General features: G+C 40.1%; 1 protein-coding gene across 2 annotated transcripts in view; it reads right to left on the reverse strand.

The window, feature by feature from the left end:
- The window catches only part of PYGO1 (pygopus family PHD finger 1), a 49749-nt gene that overhangs the window by 8674 nt on the left and 14920 nt on the right, over positions 1 to 26155 (reverse strand). For both annotated transcript variants that reach the window (XM_063698561.1, XM_031002045.3), the window contains exon 2: positions 1338 to 1423. In XM_063698561.1, coding sequence (XP_063554631.1) covers positions 1338 to 1423 — 86 coding nt within the window. The remainder of the gene's footprint in view (positions 1 to 1337; positions 1424 to 26155) is intronic.

Consider the following 26155-nt stretch of genomic DNA (forward strand, 5'->3'; position numbering starts at 1 on the left):
CAATCAGAATCTAAGTTTTTCCCCTAGCTTAACTTCAGGGAGATACAATTAAAATATTTCCAAAACATTAAGTTCTGGGCCTCAGACTGAAAAAATAAACTGCCAGTTTTAGTCACACTGCAAGTTTAACAGATGGTGGTCAAAATGATAAAAAGATCAGTAATCTGTATACACATACTTACTAGTAGCCTTTATCATAGAAAGAGTGCTTCAAATTTATAAAGAATAAAACAATGAGAGCCTGTATATATAATTGCTTGTTATAACCACAAGTTATAATAAAAAAAGGCCTCCATCATGATTGCCTCGTGATACGCACATAATACTAAATCACTATTATAGTTGAACAATTATTTCAGGTTAAAATTGTTACTATATATTTTGAAATCTTTTAATAGAACTGCAGGCATTCATGCCCTTTAAAAACCTTTAAATTAGATTTAAGAACAAGCATTTTAATTTTAATTTTTTTTTGAGACAGAGTCTCGCGCTGTCACCAAGGCTGGAGGCGTGATCTCAGCTCATTGCAACCTCTACCTTCCAGGTTCAAGCAATTCTCATGCCTCAGCCTCCGGAATAGCTGGGATTACAGGAGTGTGCCACCACACCCGGCTAATTTTTATATTTTTAGTAGAGAAGGGCTTTCCCCATGTTGGCCAGTCTGGTCTCGAACTCCTGGCCTCAAGTAACCCACCCACCTTGGCCTCCCAAAGGGCTGGGATTATAGGCATGAGCCACCATGCCCAGCCTAAGAACAAGCATTTTAATTTGCCCACACTTCCTTTTTGCAGTATCTACTCTATGCCTATAGTCTGACAATAGCCACTAGTTTCAGACTTAAACAAAAAAAAATACAGCGAGGCGTGGTGGCTCACACCTGTAATCCTAGCACTTTGGGAGGCCGAGGCGGGCGGATCACGAGGTCAAGAGATTGAGACCATCCTGACCAACATGGTGAAAGCCCATCTCTACTAAAAATACAAAAATTAGCTGGGCATGGTGGCGCGTGCCTGTAATCCCAGCTACTTGGGAGGCTCAGGCAGGAGAATTGCTTCAACCTAGGAGGTGGAGGTTGCAGTGAGCCGAGACCACCCCACTGCACTCACTCCAGTCTGGCAACAGAGCAAGAATCCACCTAAAAACAAAAACAAAAACAAAAACAAAAACAAAAAAAAAAGAAAGTACCATCACTTGAATGATTGATTGAAAGTACAATGAATGATTGAAAGTACAATCACTTGAATAGAAAACAAAACTTACGACCAAGTTTAAATTTACCTCATCAGCCCGACCATACTAGCAAAGAAAAACTGTTATTAAAGAAAATGTCAGTTTACCTGTGTATTTGCCTTGCGCTTTTTCTTATCTGGGCTTCCTAGTTGTACACCTGGTCCTCCTAACCCATCCAGTCCACTATCACCACCTAAAAAAAAAAAAATTCAGATAATATTTCCCACTTGTAAGTGAAGTTATTTTATATCTCATAGTAATATCTATTATATTTACCTGTTAATGTTTTCTATTTTTGTTAGACAAGAGCAATACTTTTATTATCATTATCTTTTTCAAAAAAGTCTTTCCCATAGTTTCAGCCAGAAATAGCCATTCATCCCTGCTCCCATATTTATTATTCTTTCAGTGAAAAAGCAAGTCTCTCTCTCTCACTCTAAAATCTTTAGTAACTGGTTCCCTGTCTCAGAGGCCACCACTATTACTAGTTTCTGGCCTACCTTTCCAAAGATAATCTAGATATATTAAAGTATATTATTATTATTTTTTTGGCAGGAAGGACACAAATGAGACAAGGTACACACAGTACACACAGTGTACCTTGCTTTCTTACTTGGAGATCATTCCATATCACTCTATTTAGAACTTCTTTATTTTCTAATAGCTGAGTAGTATTCTACAGTGTGACTACACCATGATTCATTAAACTAGTCCCCTCCATATTGATCAATGTTTAAGTTGTTTCCAAGCCTCTGCTGTTGCTGCAATAAAAATCCATGTATAAATGCCTTTAGAAAGATTTACAAGTAGTTCCTAGAACCAGAATTATGGCACCAAAGGTATGTGCCTTTTAATTCTTAAAGATAATGTTAAAAATGCAACAATGTTTCCAAATATTGCTTTCTCAACAGTATATGATCAAGGAAAGCAAAAGCTTGACTATCAATCTAAGAGGTTAAAAAGAGTTCATGAAAGCAATTTTTCCAGCTTTAAGAAACATTTTATTATGGGGAATTCTGAACATATACAACATACAGAGAAGAATAAAATTAACCCCATATGCCTATCACCCAGCCCTAATAACCACCACGTCTCATCTTGTGTTTTCAACACCACCTTTACCTCTCTCCATCCAGTACTACTTTGAAGAAAATTTCAGACATCATTTTATTGGTAAATATCTCAGAATGTATTTCTAAAAACTAGGAACTTAAAAAAAATACAATGCCATTCTAGCCACTACAGAAATTAACAATAATCCTTCATATAATTTCATACCCAATCCAATTATCTCATAATATCTGTATGGTTTGTTTAGATTGGGATCCAAATATGTTCCATAGATTACAACCGGTTTGACATGTCTTTTAACTGATATACTTCCCTCCATCCTGTTTTTTCCTTGCAAAGTATTAACTGAACCAGGTTGATTATTGTTCCAATTATTAAGCTACCATCTTTTAGCTCCAACCCCTCTTAGTGACACTGGAACTGGGACTTTGCAAACTACATTTTTCTTTTGCTAGGGTCTTCCAACGGGAGCTCTAGAGGGATACTTGAAGGCCAGGGGAAGTGATAGGAAATTTCTGCCCCTCCTGTCTGCTTACTCTTCTTATCTCTATCATCCCAACAGGCCTTCTCTCTGGCACTGGTGGTCCATCCCACTCCCCAAACCAGCTTCAACATGTTTTCTCAGAGGTTATTAATACCAGCTGGGCAGCACCTCAATCTCCAAGTCTGAGTCCAAGCTCTATGGCGTCTCTCTTCCAATCCTCTAGGTTCTCATAACCCCAACTTCTTTTCTTTCTTCACTAAGTCCCAGATGTGGAAGTTCCTTCCTGCAGTCACTGTCCATGCTACCTCACTTTTTGCTTTTTTGGTTTTTCAACACCTGTTTAACTCCTTACATAAAATTATATTACAAATTATATTACATTAAATTGCAGGTGTGATTTATATTTTCTAGTCTGGAATGTTTGATATATCTTCATTTTGCTGATTATATTTGCTGATTGACATGTTTAACATGTTCCTTATTTCCTATAAATTGATATTGGGTCTAGACCAGTGATCCCCAACCTTTTTGACACCAGGGACCAGTGGTGGGGGATGGGAGGTGGCGATGGTTGTGGAATGAAACTGTTCCACCTCAGATCATCAAGCATTAGATTCCCATAAGAAATGCACAACCTAGATCCCTCGCATGCACAGTTCACAATAGGGTTCACCCTCCTATGAGAATCTAATGCTGCTGCTGCTGATCTGTCAGGAGGCGGAGCTCAGGCAGTAATGCTCGCTCACCCGCCAGTCACCTCCTGCTGTGTGGCCTGGTTCCTAACAGGGCATGGACTAGTACCAGTCCGTGGCCCAGGGGTTGGGGATCCCTGGTCAAGACTATAGGCTTGATCAGATTCAGATTTCTGTTTTTTTGCAAGGCTGCTCCATAAGTGATGGTCTGTTCTTCCATTAGAAGGCACCTAATTTCTGGTTGATTTTCTTTAGCAGTTGTATTAATTTTCTATTGCTGTATAACAAATTACCACATACTTGGTTTGCCACTTAAAACAATGCCCACTTAAATAGAAGCAGAGGGAACACTTCCTAACTCATTCTATTGGGCCAATATTACCTTGATACCAAAGCCAGACAATGACATCACAAGGGGAAAAAACCAAAAAACTACAGACTAACACCTCCTAAGAATACAGATGTGGCCGAGTGTGGTGGTTCATGTCTATAATCTCAACACTTTAAGAGGCTGAGGCGGGGGATTGCTCCAGCCCAAGAGTTTGAGACCAGCCTGGAAAACACAGTGAGATCCCACCTCTACATTAAAATTAAAATTAAAAAAAAAATTAGCCAGGTATGGTGGCACACGCCTGTGGTCCCAGCTACTCAGGAGGCTGAGGTGGGAGGATCTCTTGATCTCAGGAGTTGGAGGCTGCAGTGAGCTGTGAAGATGCCACTGCACTCTAGCCTGGGCAACAGAGCAAGACCCCAACTAAAAAAAAGAACACAGATGCAAAAATTCTCAACAAAATACTAGCAAAACAAATGCAGCAGAATATTCAAAGGATAATACATCATGACAAAGCGGTATTTTTCCCAGCAATAGAAGGTTGATTCAGCATATTAAAATAAATCAATTTAATATGCCATATTAATAGAATAAAGAGAAATATACATGATCATTTCAATAGATGCATAAAAGCATTTGACAAAAATCTAATACCAAGGAGGGGTCAAGGTGGCTGATTAGAAGCAGCTGTGGGCCAGGCACAGGGGCTCACACCAGTAATCCCAACACTTTGGGAGGCTGAGGCAGGCAGATCACTTGAGGTCAGGAGCTCGAGACCAGCCTGGCAAACATGGCGAAACCCCGTCTCTACTAAAAATACAAAAATTAGCCAGGTATAATGGCAGGCACCTGTAATCCCAGCTACTTGGGAGGCTAAGGCAGGGAGAATTGCTTGAGCCTGGGACGCAGAGGTTCCAGTGAGTTGAGATCGCGCCACTGCACTCCAGCCTGGGCAAAAGAGCAAGACTCTGTCTCCAAAAAAAAAAAAAAAAAAAAGGTAGGGGGAGCTGTGGTCCATGGCTCTCAGGGAGAAGAATGAAAATGGTGTGTGAATTAAGCACCTTCAACTGAAATATCCAGGTTCTCACAATGGGACTGATCAAGTGAACAACTTGACCCACAGAGAATGAAGAAAAATGGGGTAGGGCAATCGCCCGCCCAGGAGCAGCACAGAGCCAAAAAAAAGCCCCACCTCCAGCCAAGGGAAGCAGTGAGTGATTGTGTGACCCCATCCAGGAAACCACGCTTCTCCCACAGATCTTTGCAACCCACGGATCAGGGGATCTCCTCGTGAGCCCATGCCACCAGGGCCTTGGGTCCGATATACAGAGCTGTGTATGCAGAGTCTCAGTAGAGCAGCCACTCAGGCACACACAGAGACCCAGGAGTTTTACATACTCCGGCCCCAGAAATCCCTGCAAAGATGAAAAAGAATCCTGCAAGGCAAGAGATCCACCCATACATTCCCTAGGAAGGGGGCTGAATCCAGGGAGCCAAGCAGCATTGTTCTGCGGGCCCCACTTCCATGGCACCTCCCAAGTTAAGATCCACTGACTTGGAATTCCAGCCACCAGCATCAACAGACTGGAGACTGGCTGAGACAGAGCAAGTTCCTGGGGGAGGGGTGGCCGCCATCTCTGCAGTTGACTCAGCTGTTCTAGCCTGCTGGCTCTGGGGAGTCCAGGCAGTCTGGATGAAGGGGAGTCCTCTACAATGCAGCACAGCTGCTGTGCCAGATCATGGCCAGACTACTTCCTTAAGTGGGACCCTGATCCATCACTTCTCACAGAGCAAGGCCTCCCTGTGGGAATTTCCAAGCAGGGTTATACAAGCAGAACTCTGAACTCTCCCCAGGATGGAGCCCCTGGGGAAAGGGGCAGCTGCTGTCTCTGCAGTTCAGTAGACTCAGTCTTTCCTGCCTGCTGGCTCTGAAGAATCTAGGCAGTCTGGACAAAGAAGGATTCCCCCCCAGTGCAGTACAACTGCTCTATCAAAAAGCAGCCAGACTGCTTCCTTTTTTTTTTTTTTTTTAAGAAGGAGTTTCGCTCTGTTGCCAGGCTGGAGTGCAGTGGCGTAGCCTTGGCTCACTGCAACCTCTGCCTCCTGGGCTCAAGCGATCCTCCTGTCTCAGCCTCTTGATTGGCTGGAATTACAGGCACTTGCCACCACCACTAACTTTTTTTGTATTTTTAGTACAGATGGGGTTTCGCCATGTTGGCCAGGCCGGTCTCAAACTCCTGACCTCAAGTGATCCACCCACCTCAGCCTCCCAAAGTGCTGGGATTACAGGTGTGAGCCAACGCGCCCAGCCTCTAGACAGTGGTGAAACCTCTGAACCGGGGTCTCCAGATACCTCCTATAGAAGCACTCAAGCCAGCAATAGGTCAGGACTGCCCTGGGATGGAGCTCCCAGAGGAAGGAGCAGGCTGCCACCTTTGCTGTTACGCAGCCTTCACTGGTAATATCTCCAGGTACAGGAAAAACTGAGGCAACTAGGGTCAGGAGCAGAACCCCAGCAAACTGCAGCAGCCCTACAGAAGTACGGCCTGAATGTTAAAAGAAAAACAAACAAACAGAAGCAATGTCAACAACAATAAGACCCCACAACAAAAAAGACCCCACAAAAACCCCTTCCAAAGGTCAGCAACCTCAGAGAGCAAAGGTAGATAAGCCCAAAAAGATGAGAAAGAATCAACACAAAAATGCTTAAAACTCAAAAAAAACAGAGTGCCTCTTCTCCTCCTAATGATCACAGCACTTCTCCAGCAAGGGCACTGAACTGGGCTGAGGCAGCTGGGCACAGTGGCTCATGCTTGTAATCCCAGCACTTTGGGAGGCCAAGGTGGGTGGATCATGAGGTCAGGAGATCGAGACCATCCTGGCTAACATGGTGAAACCCCATCTCTACTAAAAATATATTTTAAAAAACTATCAGGGCGTGGTGGTAGGCACCTGCAGTCCCAGCTACTTGGGAGGCTGAGGTGGGAGAATGGCGTGAACATGGGAGGTGGAGCTTACAGTGAGCTGATATTGAACCATTGCACTCCAGTCTGGGTGACAGAGCAAGACTCTGTCTCAAAAAAAAAAAAAAAAAAGAAAGAAAGAAAGAACTGGGCTGAGGCTGAGATTGGCTGAACTGACAGAAGTAGGCGCCAGAAGGTCAGTAATAATGAATTTCACTGAGTTAAAGGAGCATGCTGTAACCCAATGCAAAGAAGATAAGAATCATGATAAAACAATACAGGTGCTGATAACCAGAAGAGCCAGTTTAAAGACGAATATAGCTGACATGATGGAACTGAAAAACACAACATGAGAACCTCATGATGTAATTACAAGTGTCAACAGCAGAACAGACCAAGCAAAGGAAAGAATCTCAGAGCTTGAAGATAATCATTCTGAAATAAGGAAGGCAGACAAGAATAGAGAAAAAGGAAAGAACTAAACCTCCAAGGAATATGGAATTACGTAGAGAATAAATCTACAACTCATTGGTGTCCCTGAAAAAGGGGGAGAATGGAACCAAGTCGGAAAACATACTTCAGGATATCATCCAGGAGAACATCCCCAACCTAGCAAGACAGGCCAACATTCAAATTCGGGAAATCCAGAGAACCCCAGTAAAATAATGCACAAGAGATCAACCCCAAGATACATAATCATCAGATTCTCTGAGGTCAAAATGAAAAAAAAAATGTTATGGGCTGCCAGAGAGAAAGGCCAGGTCGCCTACAAAGGGAAACCAATCCGACTAACAGTAGACCTCTCAGCAGAAACCCTACATGCCACAAGGGATTGAGAACCAATGTTCAACATTCTTAAAGAAAAAATTTCCAACCAAGAATTTCATATCCGACCAAACTAAGCTTTATAAGCAAAGGAGGAATAAGATCATTTTCAGATAAGCAAACCCTGAGGGAATTCGTCACCACTGAGACTGCCTTGCAAGAGCTCCTGAAGGAAGCACTAAATATGGAAAGGAAAAACTGCTGCCAGCCAGTACAAAAGCACTGAGGTACATGACCAATGACACTATGAAGCAACCACATAAACAAGCCTTCAAATTAACCACTTAACATCATGATGACAGGATCAAATTCACATATAACAATATTAACCTTAAATGTAAATGGAGTGGGGTGGGGGGAGGCGGGAGGGATAGCATTAGGAGATATACCTAATGCTAAATGAAGAGTTAATGGGTGCGGCATACCAACATGGCACATGTATACATATGTAACAAACCTGCACGTTGTGCACATCTACCCTAAAACTTAAAGTATAATAATAAAATTAAAAAAAAATGTAAATGGAGTAAATGCCCCAATTAAAAGGCACAGAATGGCAAGCTGGATAAAGAGTTAAGTCTCATCGTTATGCTGTCTCCAAAAGACACATCTCACATGCAAAGACACACATAGGCTCAAAATAAAAGGAGGGAAGAAAATTTATCAAGAAAATGAAAAACAGAAAAAAGCAGGCATTGCAATACTAGTTTGTGACAAAACAGAGATCAAAAAAGGGCATTACATAATGGTAAAAAGTTCAATTCAACAAGAATAGCTAACTATCCTAAATACATTTGCACCCAACACAGGAGCACCCAGATTCATACAGCAAGTTTTTAGAGACCTACAAAGAGACTCAGACTCCCACAAAATAATACTGGGAGACTTTAACACCCCACTGACAATATCAGACAGATTATCGAGACACAAAATTAACAAAGATATTCAGGACCTGCACTCAGCTCTGGGTCAAGAGGACCTGATAGATATATACAGAATTTTCCAGCCAAAAACAACAGAATTTACATTCTTTTCATCGACACATGGCACTTACTCTAAAATTGATCACAATCGGAAGTAAAACACTCCTTAGCAAATGCAAAAGAACTGAAATCATAACAGTCTCTCAGACCACAGCGCAATCAAATTAGAACTCAAAACTAAGAAATTCACTGAAAACCATACAACTACATGAAAACTGAACAACCTGCTCCTGAATGACTCCCGGGTAAATAATGAAATTAACACAGAAATCAAGAAGTTCTTTGAAACTAATGACAACAAAGAGACAATGTACCAGAATCTCTGGGATGCAGCTAATGCAGTGTTAAGAGGGACATTTATAGCACTAAATGCCCACATCAAAAAGCTCAAAAGATCTCAAATTAACAAGCTAACATCACAACTAAAAGAACTAGAGAACCAAGGGCAAACAAACCCCAAAGCTAGCAGAAGAAAAGAAATAAGCAAAATCAGAGCAGAACTGAAGGAGACAGAGACACAAAAAACCTTTCAAAAAAAATCAATAAATCCAGGTTGGTATTTCGAAAAAATTAATAAAAGAGACTGCTAGCTAGACTAATAAAGAAAAAACAATCAAATAGACACAATCAGAAATGAAAAGGGGGATATCACCAGTGACCCCACAGAAATACAATACAGAAATATAATCACCAGAGAATATTATAAGCACCTCTATGCACATATACTAAAAAAAAAAACTGCAACAAATAAATTCCTAGGCACATACATCCTCCCAAGACTGAACCAGGAAGAAACTGAATTAAAGAATAGTAACAAGTTCTGAAATTGAGGCAGTAATAAATAGCCTACCAACCCAAAGAAGCCTGGGACCAGACAGATTTACAGCCAAATTCTACCAGAGGTACAACTGAAACTGTTCCAAAGAAATGAAAAGGAGGACGACTAATAAAGAAGAAAAGAGAGAAAAATCAAATAGACGCAATAAAAAATGATAAAGGGGATATCACCAGCGATCCCACAGAAATACAAACTACCATCAGAGAATACCATAAACACGTCTACGCAAATAAACTAGAAAATCTAGAAGGAATGGATAAATTCCTCGACACATACACCCTCCCAAGACTAAACCAGGAAGAAGTTAAATCCCTGAATAGACCAATAACAGGTTCTGAAATTGAGGCAATAATTAATAGCCTACCAACCAAAAAAAGTCCAGGACCAGATGGATTCACAGCTGAATTCTACCAGAGGTACAAGGAGGAGCCGGTACTATTCCTTCTGAAACTATTCCAATCAATAGAAAAAGAGGGAATCCTCCCCAACTCATTTTACGGGGCCAGCATCATCTTGATACCAAAGCCTGGCAGAGACACAACAAAAAAAGAGAATTTTAGACCAATATCCCTGATGAACATTGATGCAGAAATCCTCAATAAAGTACTGGCAAACCGAACCCAGCAGCACATCAAAAAGCTTGTCCACCATGATCAAGTGGGCTTCATCCTTGGGATGCAAGGCTGGTTCAACATATGCAAATCAATAAATGTAATCCAGCATATAAACAGAACCAAAGACAAAAACCACATGATTATCTCAACAGATGCCGAAAAGACCTTCACAAAATTCAACAGCCCTTCATGCTAAAAACTCTCAATAAATTAGGTATTGATGGGACGTCTCTCAAAATAATAGGAGCTATTTATGACAAACCCACAGCCAATCATCATACTGAATGGGCAAAAGCTGGAAGCATTCCCTTTGAAAACTGGCACAAGACAGGGATGCCCTCTCTTACCACTCCTATTCAACACAGCATAGTGTTGGAAGTTCTGGCCAGGGCAATCAGGCAGTAGAAAGAAATAAAGGGTATTCAATTAGGAAAAGAGGAAGTCAAATTGTCCCTGTTTGTAGATGACATGATTGTATATCTAGAAAACCCCATTAGCCTCAGCCCAAAATCTCCTTAAACAGATAAGCAACTTCAGCAAAGTCTCAGGATACAAAATCAACGTGCAAAAATCACAAGCATTCTTATACACCAATAACAGACAAACAGAGAGCCAAATCATGAGTGAACTCCCATTCACAATTGCTTCAAAGAGAATAAAATACCTAGGAATCCAGCTTACAAGGGATGTGAAGCACCTCTTCAAGCAGAACTACAAACCACTGCTCAATGAAATAAAAGAGGATACAAACAAATGGAAGAACATTCCATGCTCATGGATAGGAAAAATCAGTATCATGAAAATGGCCACACTGCCCAAGGTAATTTATAGATTCAATGCTATCCCCATCAAGCTACCAATGACTTTCTTCACAGAATTAGAAAAAAACTACTTTAAAGCTCATATGGAACCAAAAAAGAGCGCACATTGCCAAGACAATCTTAAGACAAAAGAACAAAGCTGGAGGCATCATGCTACCTGACTTCAAACTACACTACAAGGCTACAGTAAGCAAAAAAGCATGGTACTGGTACCAAAACAGAGATATAGACCAATGGAACAGAACAGAGCCAACACATGTACAACCATCTGATCTTTGACAAACCTGACAAAAAAAAGAAATGGGGAAAGGATTCCCTATTTAATAAATGGTGCTGGGAAAACTGGCCAGCCATATGTAGAAAGCTGAAACTGGATCCCTTCCTTACACCTTATACAAAAATGAATTCAAGATGGATTAAAGACTTAAATATTCGACCTAAAACCATAAAAACCCTAGAAGAAAACCTAGGCAATACCATTCAGGACATAGACATGGGCAAGGACTTCATGTCTAAAACACCAAAAACAATGGCAACAAAAGCCAAAATTGACAAATGGGATCTAATTAAACTGAAGAGCTTCTGCACAGGAAAAGAAACTACCATCAGAGTGAACAGGCAACCTACAGAATGGGAGAAAATTTTTGCAATCTACTCATCTGACAAAGGGCTAATATCCAGAATCTACAAAGAACTCAAACAAACTTACAAGAAAAAAACAACCCCATCGAAACGCGGGTGAAGGATATGAACAGACACTTCTCAAAAGAAGACACTATGCAGCCAACAGATACATGAAAAAATGCTCATCATCACTGGCCATCAGAGAAATGCAAATCAAAACCACAATGAGATACCATCTCACACCAGTTAGAATGGCGATCATTAAAAAGTCAGGAAACAACAGGTGCTGGAGAGGATGTGGAGAAATAGGAATACTTTTACACTGTTGGTGGGACTGTAAACTAGTTCAACCATTGTGGAAGACAGTGTGGCGATTCCTCAAGGATCTAGACCTAGAAATACCATTTGACCCAGCCATCCCATTACTGGGTATATACCCAAAGGATTATAAATCATGCTGCTATAAAGACACATGCACATGTATGTTTATTGCAGCACTATTCACAATAGCAAAGACTTGGAACCAACCCAAATGTCCATTAATGATAGACTAGATTAAGAAAATGTGGCACATATACACAATGGAATACTATGCAGCCAGAAATGAAAAGGAGGGACTCCTCCCTAACTCATTTTATGAGGCTAGCATCATCCTGATAACAAAACCTGGCAGAGATAAAACAAAAAGAGAAAACTTCATGCTAATATTCCTGATGAACATTGATGTAAAAACCCTCAATAAAATACTGGCAAACCAAATCCAGCAGCACATCAAAAAGTTTACGCACCATGATCAATTTGGCTTAATCTCTGAGAATGAAAGCTTGATTCAACACATGAAAATCAATAAATATAATTCATAAACAGAACTAAGACAAAAAACACATGATTATCTCAGTAGATGCAGAACAGGCCTTCAATAAAATTTAACACCCTTCACGTTGAAAACTCAATAAACTAGGTATTGAACAAACATACTTAAAAATAATAATAACCATATATGACAAACCCACAGCTGATTATCATACTGAATGGGCAAAAGCTGGAAGCATTCCCCTTGAAAACTGGCAAAAGACAAGGATACTCTCTCTCACCACTCCTATTAAATACAGTACTGAAAGTTCTGGTCAGGGCAATCAGGCAAGAGAAAGAAATAAAGTATATTCAAATAGGATGATAATAAGTCAAATTATCTTTGTTTGTAGATGACATGATATATCTAGAAAACCCCATCGTCTCAGCTCAAAAGCTTCTTAAGCTGATAAGCAACTTCAGCAAAATCTCAGGATATAAAATCAGTGTACAAAAATTGCAAGCATTACTATACACCAACAACAACCAAGCAGAGAACAAAATCATGAATGAACTCCCATTCACAATTGCTACAGAGAGAATATACTACCTAGGAATACAGCTAACAAGAGACGTAAAGGACCTCTTGAAGGGGAACTACAAACTACTGCTCAAGGAAATAAGAGAGGACATAAACAAATGGAAAAACATTCCATCCTCATGGATAGGAAGAATCAGTATTGTGAAAATGGCCATACTGCCCAAAGTAATTTATAGACTTGATGCTATTCTCATCAAACTACCATTGACATTCTTCACAGAATTAGAAAACACTACTAGCTGGGCGCAGTGGCTCACACCTATAATCCCAGCACTTTGGGAGGCTGAGGTGGGCAGATCACAAGGTCAGGAGTTTGAGATCAGCCTGGTCAACATGGTGAAATCCTGTCTCTACTAAAAAATACAAAAATTAGCCAGGCATGGTGGTACACACCTGCAGTCTCAGCTACTCGGGAGGCTGAGGCAGGAGAATTGCTTGAACCTGTGTTGCAGTGAGCCGAGATCATGCCACTGCACTCCAGCCTGGGCGACAGAGCAAGACTCTATCTCAAAAACAAACAAACAAACAAACAAACCCCACTACTTTAAAGTTCATATGGAACCAGAAAAGAGCCCAAATAGCCAAGACAATCCCAAGCAAAAAGAACAAAGGTGGAGGCATCACACTACCTAGCTTCAAACTATACTACAAGGCTACAGTAACCAAAACAGCATGGTACTTATACAAAAACAGACACACAGAACAATGAAACAGAAGAGAGAACTCAGAAATAAGACCACACACCTACAACCATCTGATCTTTGATAAACCTGACAAAAATCTGCAATGGGGAATAGATTCTCTATTTAATAAATGGTGATGGTAGAACTGGCTAGCCATATGCAGAAAACTGAAACTGGACCCCTTCTTTATTAGTCCCTTCTCACATTGCTATAAAGAATTTCCCTGAGATGGTAGTTTATAAAGGAAACAGGTTTACTTGACTCACATTTCCACATGGCCCTGGAGGCCTCAGGAAACTTACAATTACGGCAGAAGGGGAAGCAGGCACCTTCTTCACAAAGTGGCAGGAGAAAGAAGAGTGAGCAAAGGAGGAACTTGCCAAACACTTATAAAACCATCAAATCTCCTGAGAACTCACTCGTATCACAAGAATAGCATGGGGGAAACCACCCCCATAATCCAATTGCTTCCCACCAGATTCCTCCCTTAATACCTGGGGTTTACAATTCAAGGTGAGATTTGCACAGGGACACAAAGCTAAACCATATCACCTTCCTTACACCTTGCACAAAAATTAACTCAGGATGGATTAAGACTTAAATGTAAAACCTAAAACGATAAAAACCCTAAAAGAAAATCTAGGCAATACCATTCAGGATATAGGCATGGGGAAAGATTTCACGGTGAAAACTCCAAAAGCAATTGCAACAAATGCAAAAATTGACAAATGGGATCTAAACTAACGAGCTTCTGCACAGCAAAAGAAACTATCATCAGAGTGAACAGACAACCTACAGAATAAGAGAAAATGTTTGCCTTCTGACAAAGGTCTAATATCCAGAGTCTACAAGGAACTTAAATTTACAAGAAACAACCAACTAACCCCATTAAAAAGTGGGCAAAGGACATGAACAGACACTTCTCAAAAAAAGACATTTATGCAGCCAACAAACATGAAAAAAAGCTCAACATCACTGATCATTAGAGAAATGCAAATCAAAACCACAACGAGATACCATCTCACATCAGTCAGAATGGCGATTATAAAAGTCAAGAAACAACAGATGCTGGCAAGGTTGCGGAGAAAAAGGAACACTTTTACACTGTTGGTGGGAGAATAAATTAGTTCAACCACTGTGGAAGAAAGTGTGGTGATTCCTCAAAGATCTAGAGGCAGAAATACCACTGGACCCAGCAATTCCTTTCCTGGATATAGACCCAAAGGTATATAAATCATTCTGCTATAAAAATACATGCACACTGGCTGAGCGTGGTGGCTCATGCCTGTAATCCCAGCACTTTGGGAGGCTGAGGTGGGCAGATCACCTGAGGTCAGGAGTTCAAGACCAACCTAGCCAACATGATGAAACCCTGTCTTTACAAAAATACAAAAATTAACTGGGCATTTTGGCGGGTGCCTGTAATCCCAGCTACTCGGGAGGCTGAGGCGGAAGAATCACTTGAACCTGGGAGGCAGAGGTTGCAGTAAGCTGAGATCACGCCATTACACTCCAGCCCGGGTGACAGAGCAAGACTCCATCTCGAAAAAAAAAAAAATCCACACATATATTCAGTGCAGCACTATTCACAACAACAAAGACATGGAATCAATCCAAATGCTCATCAATGATAAAGAAAATGTGGTACATATACACCATGGAATACTATACAGCCAAAAAAAGGAATGAGAACAAGTCCTTGGCAGAGACATGGATGGAGCTAGAAGCTGTTACCCTCAGCAAACTAATGCAAGAAAAGAAAACCAAAAACAAAACACCACATGTTCTCACTTACAAGTGGCAGCTGAACAATGAGAACACATGGACACATTGCAGGGAACAACACACACTGGGGCCTGTCAGAGGGGGAGCGGGAGGGAGAGCATCATGACCTTGATTAGCCAAGTTTCTTAATTATAATGCCAAAGCACAAGAAACAAAAGAAAAAAACATAAATTGCACTTCATCAAAATTAAAAACTTTTGATGAAAGTTTTTCATCAAAGAACACTATCACAAAAGTGAAAAGACAACCCACACAATGGGAGAAAATATTTGCAGATAATAAGACTCTGATAAGAGTCTAGTATCCAGAATATATGAATAATTCTTACAACTCAAAGAAAACAACCTAACTGAAAAACGGCCAAAGGTTTGTCTTTTTCCCCCCCCCCAAGTGTATCTGTTATTTCAATATGTTTTTAGGGAGGAGGTGGTGGTTGGTTACATTAATAAATTCTTTTTTTTTTTTTTTTTTTTTTTTGAGACGAAGTCTCGCTCTGTCGCCCAGGCTGGAGTGCAGTGGCACAATCTTGGCTCACTTCACAACCTCTGCATCCTGGGTTCACGTGATTCTCCTGCCTTAGCCTCGTGAATAGTGCGCTACCACGCCCAGCTAATTTTTATATTTTTAGTAGAGATGGGGTTTTACCACATGGGTCAGGCTGGTCTCGAACTCCTGACCTCGTGATCCGCCTGCCTCGGCCTCCCAAAGTGTTGGGATTACAGGCGTGAGCCACCACGTCCAGCCACGAATAAATTCTTTAGTGGAGATTTCTGAGATTTTGGTGCATCTATCACCCGAGCAGTGTACACTGTACCCGACGTGTAGTCTTTTATCCCTCACCCAGCCAAAGGTTTTGAACAGACATTTCTCCAAATAAAATACACAAATGGCCAAGAAACACATGAAAAGACGCTCAGCACCAGTAGTCATTACAAAAAATGCAAATTAAAACCGCAATGAGATAACACTGGGATGGCTGTAATCAAAAAGACAAATAATAACAAGCATTGGCAAAGATATGGAGAAACTCGAACCCTCATACTTTGCAGGTGGGAAGGTAAAATGGTACAGCCACCGTGGAAAACAGTTTGGCAGTTCCTCAAAAAGTAAAACATAAAGTTATCATATGATCCAGCAATTCCTCTCCTAGGTATTTATCCAAGACAAGACAACTGAAAATTTCTTTGCACAAAAACTTGTACAACGTTTTTAGCAGTATTATTTGTAATAGCCAAAAAAGTAGAAACAACCCAAATGTCCATCAACGAGTGAATGGATATTCAAAATGGTATATCTATACAATGAACCATTACTCAGTCATAAAAAGGAATGAAATACTGACACATGCTACAACATGGATGAACCTTGAAAATGTTGTAAGTAAAAGAAGCCAGACACAAAAAGCCACATGTTGCATGATTCCATTGATAGGAAATGTCCAGAATGGGAAAATCTTTACAGACAAAAATCAGATTAGTAGTTGACAGACCACTAGGAAAGGGAGGAAATTGGGAGTTACATGGTATCTTTTTGAGGCAATGGAAAGTAATATAGAATTAGAAAGTAGAGGGTAAAGTCCTCTAAAGCTTTGCCTGCTCAGAGCTCCTCTGCTCCTAGCGGCCAGAACAGAGAGGTGGAGCAGATCTACAGCCCAGGCGTTCTGGTGGCCATGCCTGTCCCAGGGCCATGCAAGGCACAGGTGTCGCAAAAGAGAGAAACAAAGAAAGTAGTGACTTTTCAGCACAGTACTAAAAACCACTGAAATGTATACTCTAAGATAGTTTAAATGGTGAATTTTACATCATGTGAATTTTATCTGAATTAAAAATAAATTTTAAAACCATTGATAATCTCTCAGTCTGTAGTTCAAAAATCAGAAATTGGGCTGGGTTCTCTGCTCAGGATATCAAAGTATCAGTAGGGTGAGTTCTTGTCTTGAGGCTCTGAGGGAAATCTGCTTCCAATTTCATCATTCTTGTCTGTAGCCAAATTCAGTTCCTTGTGGTTGTAGGATTAACATCCTACTTTCCTTGCTGGCTGTCAGCTCTTATCTCCTAGAGACCACTCACATTCCTTGATTCATGACTCTTTCTGCTTTCAATGTATATCAGCTCCTTGTGCTTCAAGTCTCTGATTTCTTCTTCTTGAACTAGCCATAAAGAAGCCTTTGCTCTTAGAAGGTTCATGTAATTAGATCAGGTCCGCCCAGTTAATCTCCCTATCTCAAGGTGAACTGTGCCATATGATATAGCCCAATCAAGGGATTAACATCCATGAAATTCACAGTACTGAGCATTACACAGGGAGGTACACTAGCAGGATGGGACATCTTGGTGGTCATCTTAGAATTCTGCCCCTACATAAACCACCACTGATAATCAAAGCCTAGGCCCACTAATTCACCAGAGGATGCAAAATGGTCATATTTTCATCTGTTTTCATTTAATCTCACCATGTATAAACTTCCATTTCTCTATAATGTATATTTAAAAATCATATGTATTTTGGCCAGGCGCTGTGGCTCATGCCTGTAATCCTAGCACTTTGGAAGGCAGAGGCGGGCAGACTACCTGAGGTCAGGAGTTCGAGACCAGCCTGACCAATATGGTGAAACCCCATCTCTACTAAAAATAAAAATTAAAAAAAAAATTAGCCAGGCTGGTAGCGGGCACCTGTAGTCCCAGCTACTCAGGAGGGTGAGGCATGAGAATCGCTTGAACCCGGGAGGCGGTGCTTGTAGTGAGCCAAGATTGCACCACTGCGCCGCAGCCTGGTGACAGAGTGAGACTCCGTCTCCGCAAAAAAAAAAAAAAAAAAAGAAACATATTTATTTCCTTTTCCATGTATGTCCTTTGCCATTTTTTCTTTTCTTTTCTTGAGACAGTCTCACTCTGTCACCAGGCTGGAGTGCAGTGGCACATCTTGGCTCACTGCAACCTCCAACTCCTTGGTTCAAGAGATTCTCCTGCCTCAGCCTACCAAGTAGCTGGGATTACAGGCATGCGCCACCACACTCAGCTAATTTTTGTATTTTTAGTAGAGACGGGGATTCTACCATGTTGGCCAAGTTGGTCTCGAACTCCTGACCTTGTGATCAGCCTGCCTCGGCCTCCCAAAGTGCTGGGATTACAGGCGTGAGCCACCGTGTCTGGCTTTTATTTTCAACTTTTATTTTAGATTTGGGGAGTACATGGGCAGGTATGTTACCTGGGTATATTGTATGATGCTGAGGTTTGAGGTGCGAAATGATCCTGTCACCCAGGTGCTGAGCATAGTTTTTCAAACCCTGCCCCTAATTGCACTGCCCCTCAGTAGTCCCCAGGGTCTATTGTTGCCATCTTTATGTCCATGAGTAACCAATGTTTAGCTCCCACTTACAAGTGAGAACATGCAGTATTTGATTTTCTCTTCCTATGTTAATTTGCTTAGGATAACGGCCTCCAGTTGCATTCATATTGCTACAAAAAAAAAAGATTTCATTCTTTTTTTTATGGCTGTTTATATTCCATGGTGTATATGTACCACATAGTCTTTATCCAATCCACCACTCATGGGCACCTAGGTTGATTCCATGTTGTTGTGACTGTGAATAGTGGTGCCATGTACATGTGATTATGTGTCTTTTTAGTAGAACAATTTGTTTTCTTTGGGGTATATATCCAGTAAGGGGATAGCTGGGTTGAACAGTAGTTCTGTTTTAATTTATTTGAGAAATCTCCAAACTGCTTTCCACAGTGACTAATTTATATTCTCACCAACAGTCTATGTGCATTCCCTTTTCTCCACAGGCCTTATCAACACCTGGTTTTGATGGTTTTGAGACAAGGTCTCACTCTATTGCCCAGGCTGGAGTGCAGTGGCGTGATCACAGCTCACTACAGCCTTACCCTCCTGGGGTAAGGTGATCCTCCCACTTCAGCCTACCAGGTAGCTGAGACTACAGGTGTGGGCTGCCATGTCCAGCTAATATTTTGTATTTTGAGTAGAGAAGGGGTTTTGCCATGCTGTCCAGACTGATCTCGAACTCCTGGGCTCAAGCAATCCACCTGCCTCAGCCTCCCAAAGTGCTGGGATTACAGGCAGGAGCCACCCATGCCCAGCCATTTTTTGACTTTTTAAAAATAGCCATTCTGACTGATGTGAGATGGTATCTTATTGTGGTTTTGATTTGCGTTTCTCTGATTAGTGATGATAAACATTGCTTCATGTTTCTTGGCCACTTGTATGGCTTCTTTTGAGAAATATCTGTTCCTGTCTTTTGCCCACCTTTTTTCTTTTTTCTTTTTTTGAGACAGGGTCTGGCTCTATCACTCAGGCTGGGTGCAGTGGTGTGAAGACAGCTAACTGCAGCCTCAAACCCCTGGGCTCAAGAGATTCTCCTACCTCAGCTGCCCACGTATCTGGGACCACAAGCATGTGCCACCATACCTGGCTAATTTCTTTATTTTTTGTACAGACAGGGTCTCCCTTTGTTGCCCAAGCTAGTCTCAAACTCCCTTTGCCCATTTTTAATGGGGTTGTTTGTTTTTGGCTTGTTCAATGGTTTAAATTCCTTATAAATTCTGGATATTAGACCTTTGTCAGATGCACAGTTTGTGAATATATTCTCCCTTCCGTAGGTTGTCTGTTTACTCTGTTGTTTCTTTTGCTATGCAGAAGCTCTCTAGTTTAATTAGATCCTACTTGTCAATTTTTGTTTTTGTTGCAATTGCTTTCAAGACTTAGTCATATATTCTTTTGTAAGACTGTTGTCCAGAATGGTGTTTCCTAGGTATTCTTGGATTCTTATAGTTTGAGGCCTTAGATTTAAATCTATAATCCATCTTAATTTTTGTACATGGTGACAGGTATGGGTCCATTTTCATTCTTCTACATATGGATAGCCTGCTATCCCAGCGCCATTTACTGGGCCTTTCACCATTCCTTGTTTTTCTCAATTTTGTCAAATATCAGACGGCTACAAGTATGTGGCTTTATTTCTAGGTTCTCTATTCTATTGGTCTAAATTGTTTTCGTACCAGTACCATGCTGTTTTTGATACTGCTGCCTTATATTTGAAGTAAAGTAATGTGATGCCTCCAACTTTGTTCTTTTTGCTTAGGATTGATTTGGCTATTTGGGCTCTTTTTTGGTTCCATATGAATTTTAACACAGTTTTTTCCAATTCTGTGAAAAATTCCATTGTAGTTTGATAGAAATAGTGTTCATTGTGTAGACTGCTTTGAGCAGTGTGGCTATTTTAATGATACTGATTCCTTCAAATCATGAGCATAGAATGTTTTTCCATTTGTTTGTGTCATCTATGATTTATTTTATCAGTGTTTTTTAGTTCTCCTTGTAGAGATGTTTCACCTCAATGGTTAAGACGTAATTCCTAGGTACTCTGTGTGTGTGTGTGTGTGTGTGTGTGTGTGTGTGTGTGTGTGTGTGTGTGTGTGTGTGTCTGTAAATGGGATTGCTTTCTTGATGTGGCTCTCAGCTTGTATATTACCGGTATATTGAAATGGTACCAGTTTTTGAACATTGATTTTGTATCTTGAAACCTTGCTAAAATTGTTTATAAATTCTAATAGCCTTTTGGTGGAGTCCTTAGGGTGTTGTAAGTATAGAATCATATTGTCAGCAAAGAGAAATAGTTTGTCTTCTTTTCCTATTTGGATGCCTTTTCTTTCTCTTGCCTGAATGCTCTAACACTTACAGTACTGTGCTGAATAGGAGTCATGAGAGTGGGTATGCTTGTCTTGTTCCAGTTCTCAGGGGAATGCATCCAGTTTCTGCCTATTCAGTATGATGCTGGCTGTGGGTTTGTCATAGAAGGCTCTTATTATTTGGAAGTATGTTCGTTCGATGCCTAGTTTGCTGAGGGTTTTTATCGTGATAGGATGTTGGATTTTATCAAAAGCTTTTTTCATGTCCATTAAGATGATTATATGATTTTTACGTTTAATTCTGTTTATGTGGTGAATCACACTTATTGATTTGCTTATGTTGAACCAATCTTGCACCCCAGGACTGAAACCTACTTAATTGTGGTGAATTAACTTTTTGATGTGCTATTGAATTTGGTTTGCTAGTATTTTGTTAAGTATGTTTACATCTATGTTCATCAGGGATACTGGCCTATAGTTTTCTTTTTTTTTCATTGTGTCCTTGCCAGGTTTTGGTATTGGGATGATGGGACTCATTCTACTTTATAGAATGAGTAAGGAAGGAGTTCCTCCTCAATTTTTTAGAGTAGTAGAATTGGTACCAGCTCTTCTCTTTTTGAATTTCTAGTAGAATTCAGCTATAAATTCATTTGATCCTAGGGTGTTTGTTTGTTTCATTGATACTTTGTATGGATTTTGGTGTCTCAATTTGTTATATTCAGCTCTGATTTAGTTATTTCATTTCTTCTGCTAGCCTTGAGATTAGTTTGTTCTTGTTTTTCTAGTTCTTCTAGGTGTGATGTTAGATCATTAATTTGAGATCTTTCTAACTTTTTGAGGTGATGTTCAGTGCTACTTATGTTCCTTTTAATACTGTTGCCACTGCATCCCAGATATTTTGGTAGGTTGTGCCTCTGTTTTCATTTATTTCAAAGAATTTTTTAAATTTCTGCCTTGATTTCATTACCCAAATGTCATTTCATTACCCAAAAGTCATTCAAGAGCAAGTTGTTTAATTTCCATGCAATTGTGTGATTTTGAGAGATCTTCTTGGTACTTCTATGTTTATTCCACCGTGGTCCAAGAGTACGGTTGGTAGGATTTCAATTTTTTTGAATTTATTGAGACTTGCTTTACAGCCAAGCATGTGGTCAATCTTAGAGTATGTTCATGTGCAGATGAGAAGAATGTATATTCTGTGGTTGATGGATGGTGGCTGTGCCTGCCATTGGGGTCCTATAGACATATCTACCACTCCACAGCAGGCACTCCAATCTCTAGCCTGAGACTAAAATGCCTATATAGCTGCATTGCCAGGTCACCAAGGAATTCCTGATTTTGTACACAACCAGATTTAAAATGGCATCCTGCTCTCAGGGTCTTGGAAAATATCTGCACCTTTTCCCAGTGCCTTTCCCTCACAGTGTCTCCAAGATTTTGCCCAAGTTAGCTCCAGGGCTTGGGAGAAACAAAGGGCTTTCCCTCTACCTGGGTTGCTCAGATCCCCAGTGGAAAGGTCAGTCAGAGAGAGGGGCTCTCTACCTCTTTCACATACTTAGGCGTCACTCACTTTTATCAACTGGATGCCATCATGGGGGCTGTTTGCCAGTGTTCTTCTCTCTGGGATTGAGGGTGTCCTTCACAATTCCATTGGATACTCATTTTCCTTTTTGAATTAAAGCTCACAGAGTTGATCTTTATGTACTATCTTGCTATTTCCAGGTGGCTGAGGCATGCCAAAAGCCTCTAATCTGCCATCTTGGGGAAAAAGAAGCCTGCTTTTGTTTTTAAGAAAAATTTTTTCAAATTTTACTCTGATTTATCTAAACTAGTCATTTTCAATCTTGGCTGCACGTTGGAATCACTTGGGAGCTAATATTCCTTGCCATTTTTCTACTGAGTGTTTCATCCTTTTCTTAGTGATTTATGGAAGCTTTTCATATACTAAAAAAAAAACTGAACATATTTAAACTGTAAATACTTTCATCAGGTTATTATGTTTTGATTTCTTGTTATAAAATTTTAAATACATTTTAAATTTTAGATTTTTACATTTATAAAAATGTGAAGATAGTAAAGAGAATTTGCACATACCCTGTACCCAGTTTCCTCTATAATGCTATCCAGAATTTTAAAAAATAATTTTATGTAATAAAATGCATCAATATTTTATTTTTTAATTCTGGGCTTTGTCTTATGCTTAAAAGAGCAATCCCCATTTTTAGAGAATAAAACATAATTCTCTCAGGTTTTTTTCCTAATATTTTTATGGCTTAATTTTTTAATTTTAATTTTTAATTGTAGTAAAACACATATATAATTTACCATCTTAAAGTATACAGTTCAGTGGTATTAAGTATATTCACATTACTGCATAACCAACCTCCAGAATGTTTTCATCTTGTAAAACTGAAACTATATCCATCAAGCAACAACTCCCCATTTTCCCCTTCTCCATCCCCTATGATCCCCATCTACTTTTAGCTTTTATGAATTTGACTACTCTAGATATTTTACACAAGTAGAATCATCCAGTACTTGTCTTTCTGTGACTGACTTATTTCATTAAGCATAATGTCCTCAAGGTTCTATAGCATGTGTCAGAATTTCCTTCCTTTTTGTGGCTGAATAATATTCCATGTATAGTATATACATACTACATTCTGTTTATCCATTTATCTGTAGATGGATACCTCGGTTGTTTCTACCTTTTAGCTACTGTGACTAATGCTGCTAAGAACATACATGTTATAATACCTCTTTGAGACTCTATTCTCAACTCTTTCAGATATATACACAGAAGTGAAATTGTTGGAGACTTTATCCTATGATATGGTGTGGCTGTGTCCCCACCCAAATCTCATCTTGAATTCCCATGTGTTGTAGGAGGGATCTGGTAGGAGGTAACTGAATCATGGGGCAGGTCTTTCCTATGCTGGTTTTATGATAGTGAATAAGTCTCACGAGATCTGACAGTTTTAAAAACAGGGGTTTCCCTGCACACGCTCTCTCTTTGCCTGCCACCATCCATGTGAGATGTGACTTGTTCCTCCTTGCTTTCCACCATGATTGTGGGGCCTCTCCAGCCACATGGAACTGTAAGTCCATTAAACCTCTTTTTATTTATAAATCATCCAGTCTTGGGTATGTCTTTATCAGCAGCGTGAAAATCATCCAGTATTCGTCTTTCTGTGACTAGACTAATACATCCTATTTTCAATTTTTTGAGTAACCATCAAGCTATTTTTTCGTAATATGGCCATATTTTTATGTTATATCTTTACTCCATTTGGAATTTATTTTGGGATAATGTGAGGGAAAAAACAATGTTATTTTGTTCCAGATGGCTAGCCACAACATGGAATACTATTCCATTTATTAGAAGTCTTCCTCTGTGTCCCTCAATAGGGTTTTTAGAGAGTTTTTATCTATAGATTCAATATAATCTCCATCAAAATTCCAAGGGCATCTTCCACAGAAAAAGAAAAAAAATCCTAAAATTCATATGGAACCACTAAAGATTCTGAATAGCCTAAGCAATCTTGAGAAACAAGTGAACAAAAAATCACTTCCTGATTTCATACTATATGACAAAGCTACAGTAATATGGGCATAAAAACACACACATTCACCATGGAACACAATCAAGAGCCCAGAAATAAACCAACAAATACATGATTAATATTTGGCAAAGGTACCAAGAGTACAAAATGGAGAAAGGATAGTCTAGTCCCTCCAACAAATGGTGCTGGAAAAACTGAATAACCACATGCAGATGAATGAAACTGGACACCTATCTTATAACTACTCACAAAGATTAACTGGAAATGGACTAAAGATTTAAATGTAAGACCTGAAATTGTGAAACTCCTGGAAGAAAAGAGAGGAAAAAACTTCCTTGACATTGGTCTTGCCAATGATTTTTGGGATATGACCAAAAGCACAAGCAACAAAAGCAGAAATAAGCAAGTGGGAATACCTCAAACTAAAAAGCTTCTGCACAGAAAAGGAAACAAAATGAAAAGGCAGCCTACAAAAATGGGAGAAAATATTTGCAAATCATATATCTCTTAAGGAGTTAATACCCAAAATATATAGGTGCTCATCCAAAAGCAAAAACAATGCTTAATCAATGGAGAAAGGACCTAAGTACACATTTTTCCAAAGAATACATAAAAATGGCCAACAGGTACCTGAAAAGGTCCTCAACATCACTACTCAACAGGGAAATCAAATCAAAACCACAATGAGAAATAACCTTAGATTTCTTAGGATGTATTATCAAAAAGACAAAAAAAAAAAATAAAGCCAAGTGTGGCAGCTAATGTCTGTAATCCCAGCACATTGGGAGGCCAAGGTAGGAGGATCACTTGAGGTCAGGAGTTCAAGATCAGCCAAGGTCAACACAGTGAGACTCTGTCTTTAAAAAAAAAAAAAAAAAAAAAAAAAAAAGCTGGGCACAGTGGCTCATGTCTGTAATCCCAGCACTTTGGGAGGCCGAGATGGGCGGATCACGAGGTCAGGAGTTCGAGACCAGCCTGGCCAACATGGTGAAACCCTGTCTCTACTAAAAATACAAAAAATTAGCCAGGCGTGGTAGCAGGTACCTGTAATCCCAGCTACTCAGGAGGCTGGGGCAGGAGAATCACTTAAGCCTGGGAGGCAGAGGTTGCAGTGAGCCAAGACTGCGCCACTGCACTCTAGCCTGGGCAACAGAGCAAGACTCCATCTCAAAAAAGGAAAAAAAAAGAGAGACAAGAGATAGTAAGTGTTGGTGAGGATGTGGAGGAAAGGGAAGCCTCATCCACTGCTGGTGGGAATGTAAGTTGGTACAGGCATTAAAGAGAAGCCTGGAAGTTCCTCAAGAAATTAAAAATAGAACTACTTTATGATCCAGTAATCCAACTTCTGGATATACACCCAAAGGAAATGAAATCAGTATCTCAGAGAGTTATGTGCACTCCCATGTTTGTTACATTATTCACAAGAGCCAAGACACGGAAACAACATAAGCATCTGTCAACAATGGGTGGATATGGTTGATCCTTGAACTACATACATTGTGATATAGTTGATTCTTGAACAATGCAGATGTTAGAAGCTCTGATCCTCTGTGCAGTCAAAAGTCCATGTATAACTTTTGATTACCCTAAAACTTAACTACTAAAAT

The sequence above is a fragment of the Gorilla gorilla genome, chromosome 16 (genome assembly GCF_029281585.2).
Source record: "Gorilla gorilla gorilla isolate KB3781 chromosome 16, NHGRI_mGorGor1-v2.1_pri, whole genome shotgun sequence".
NCBI lineage: Eukaryota > Metazoa > Chordata > Mammalia > Primates > Hominidae > Gorilla > Gorilla gorilla.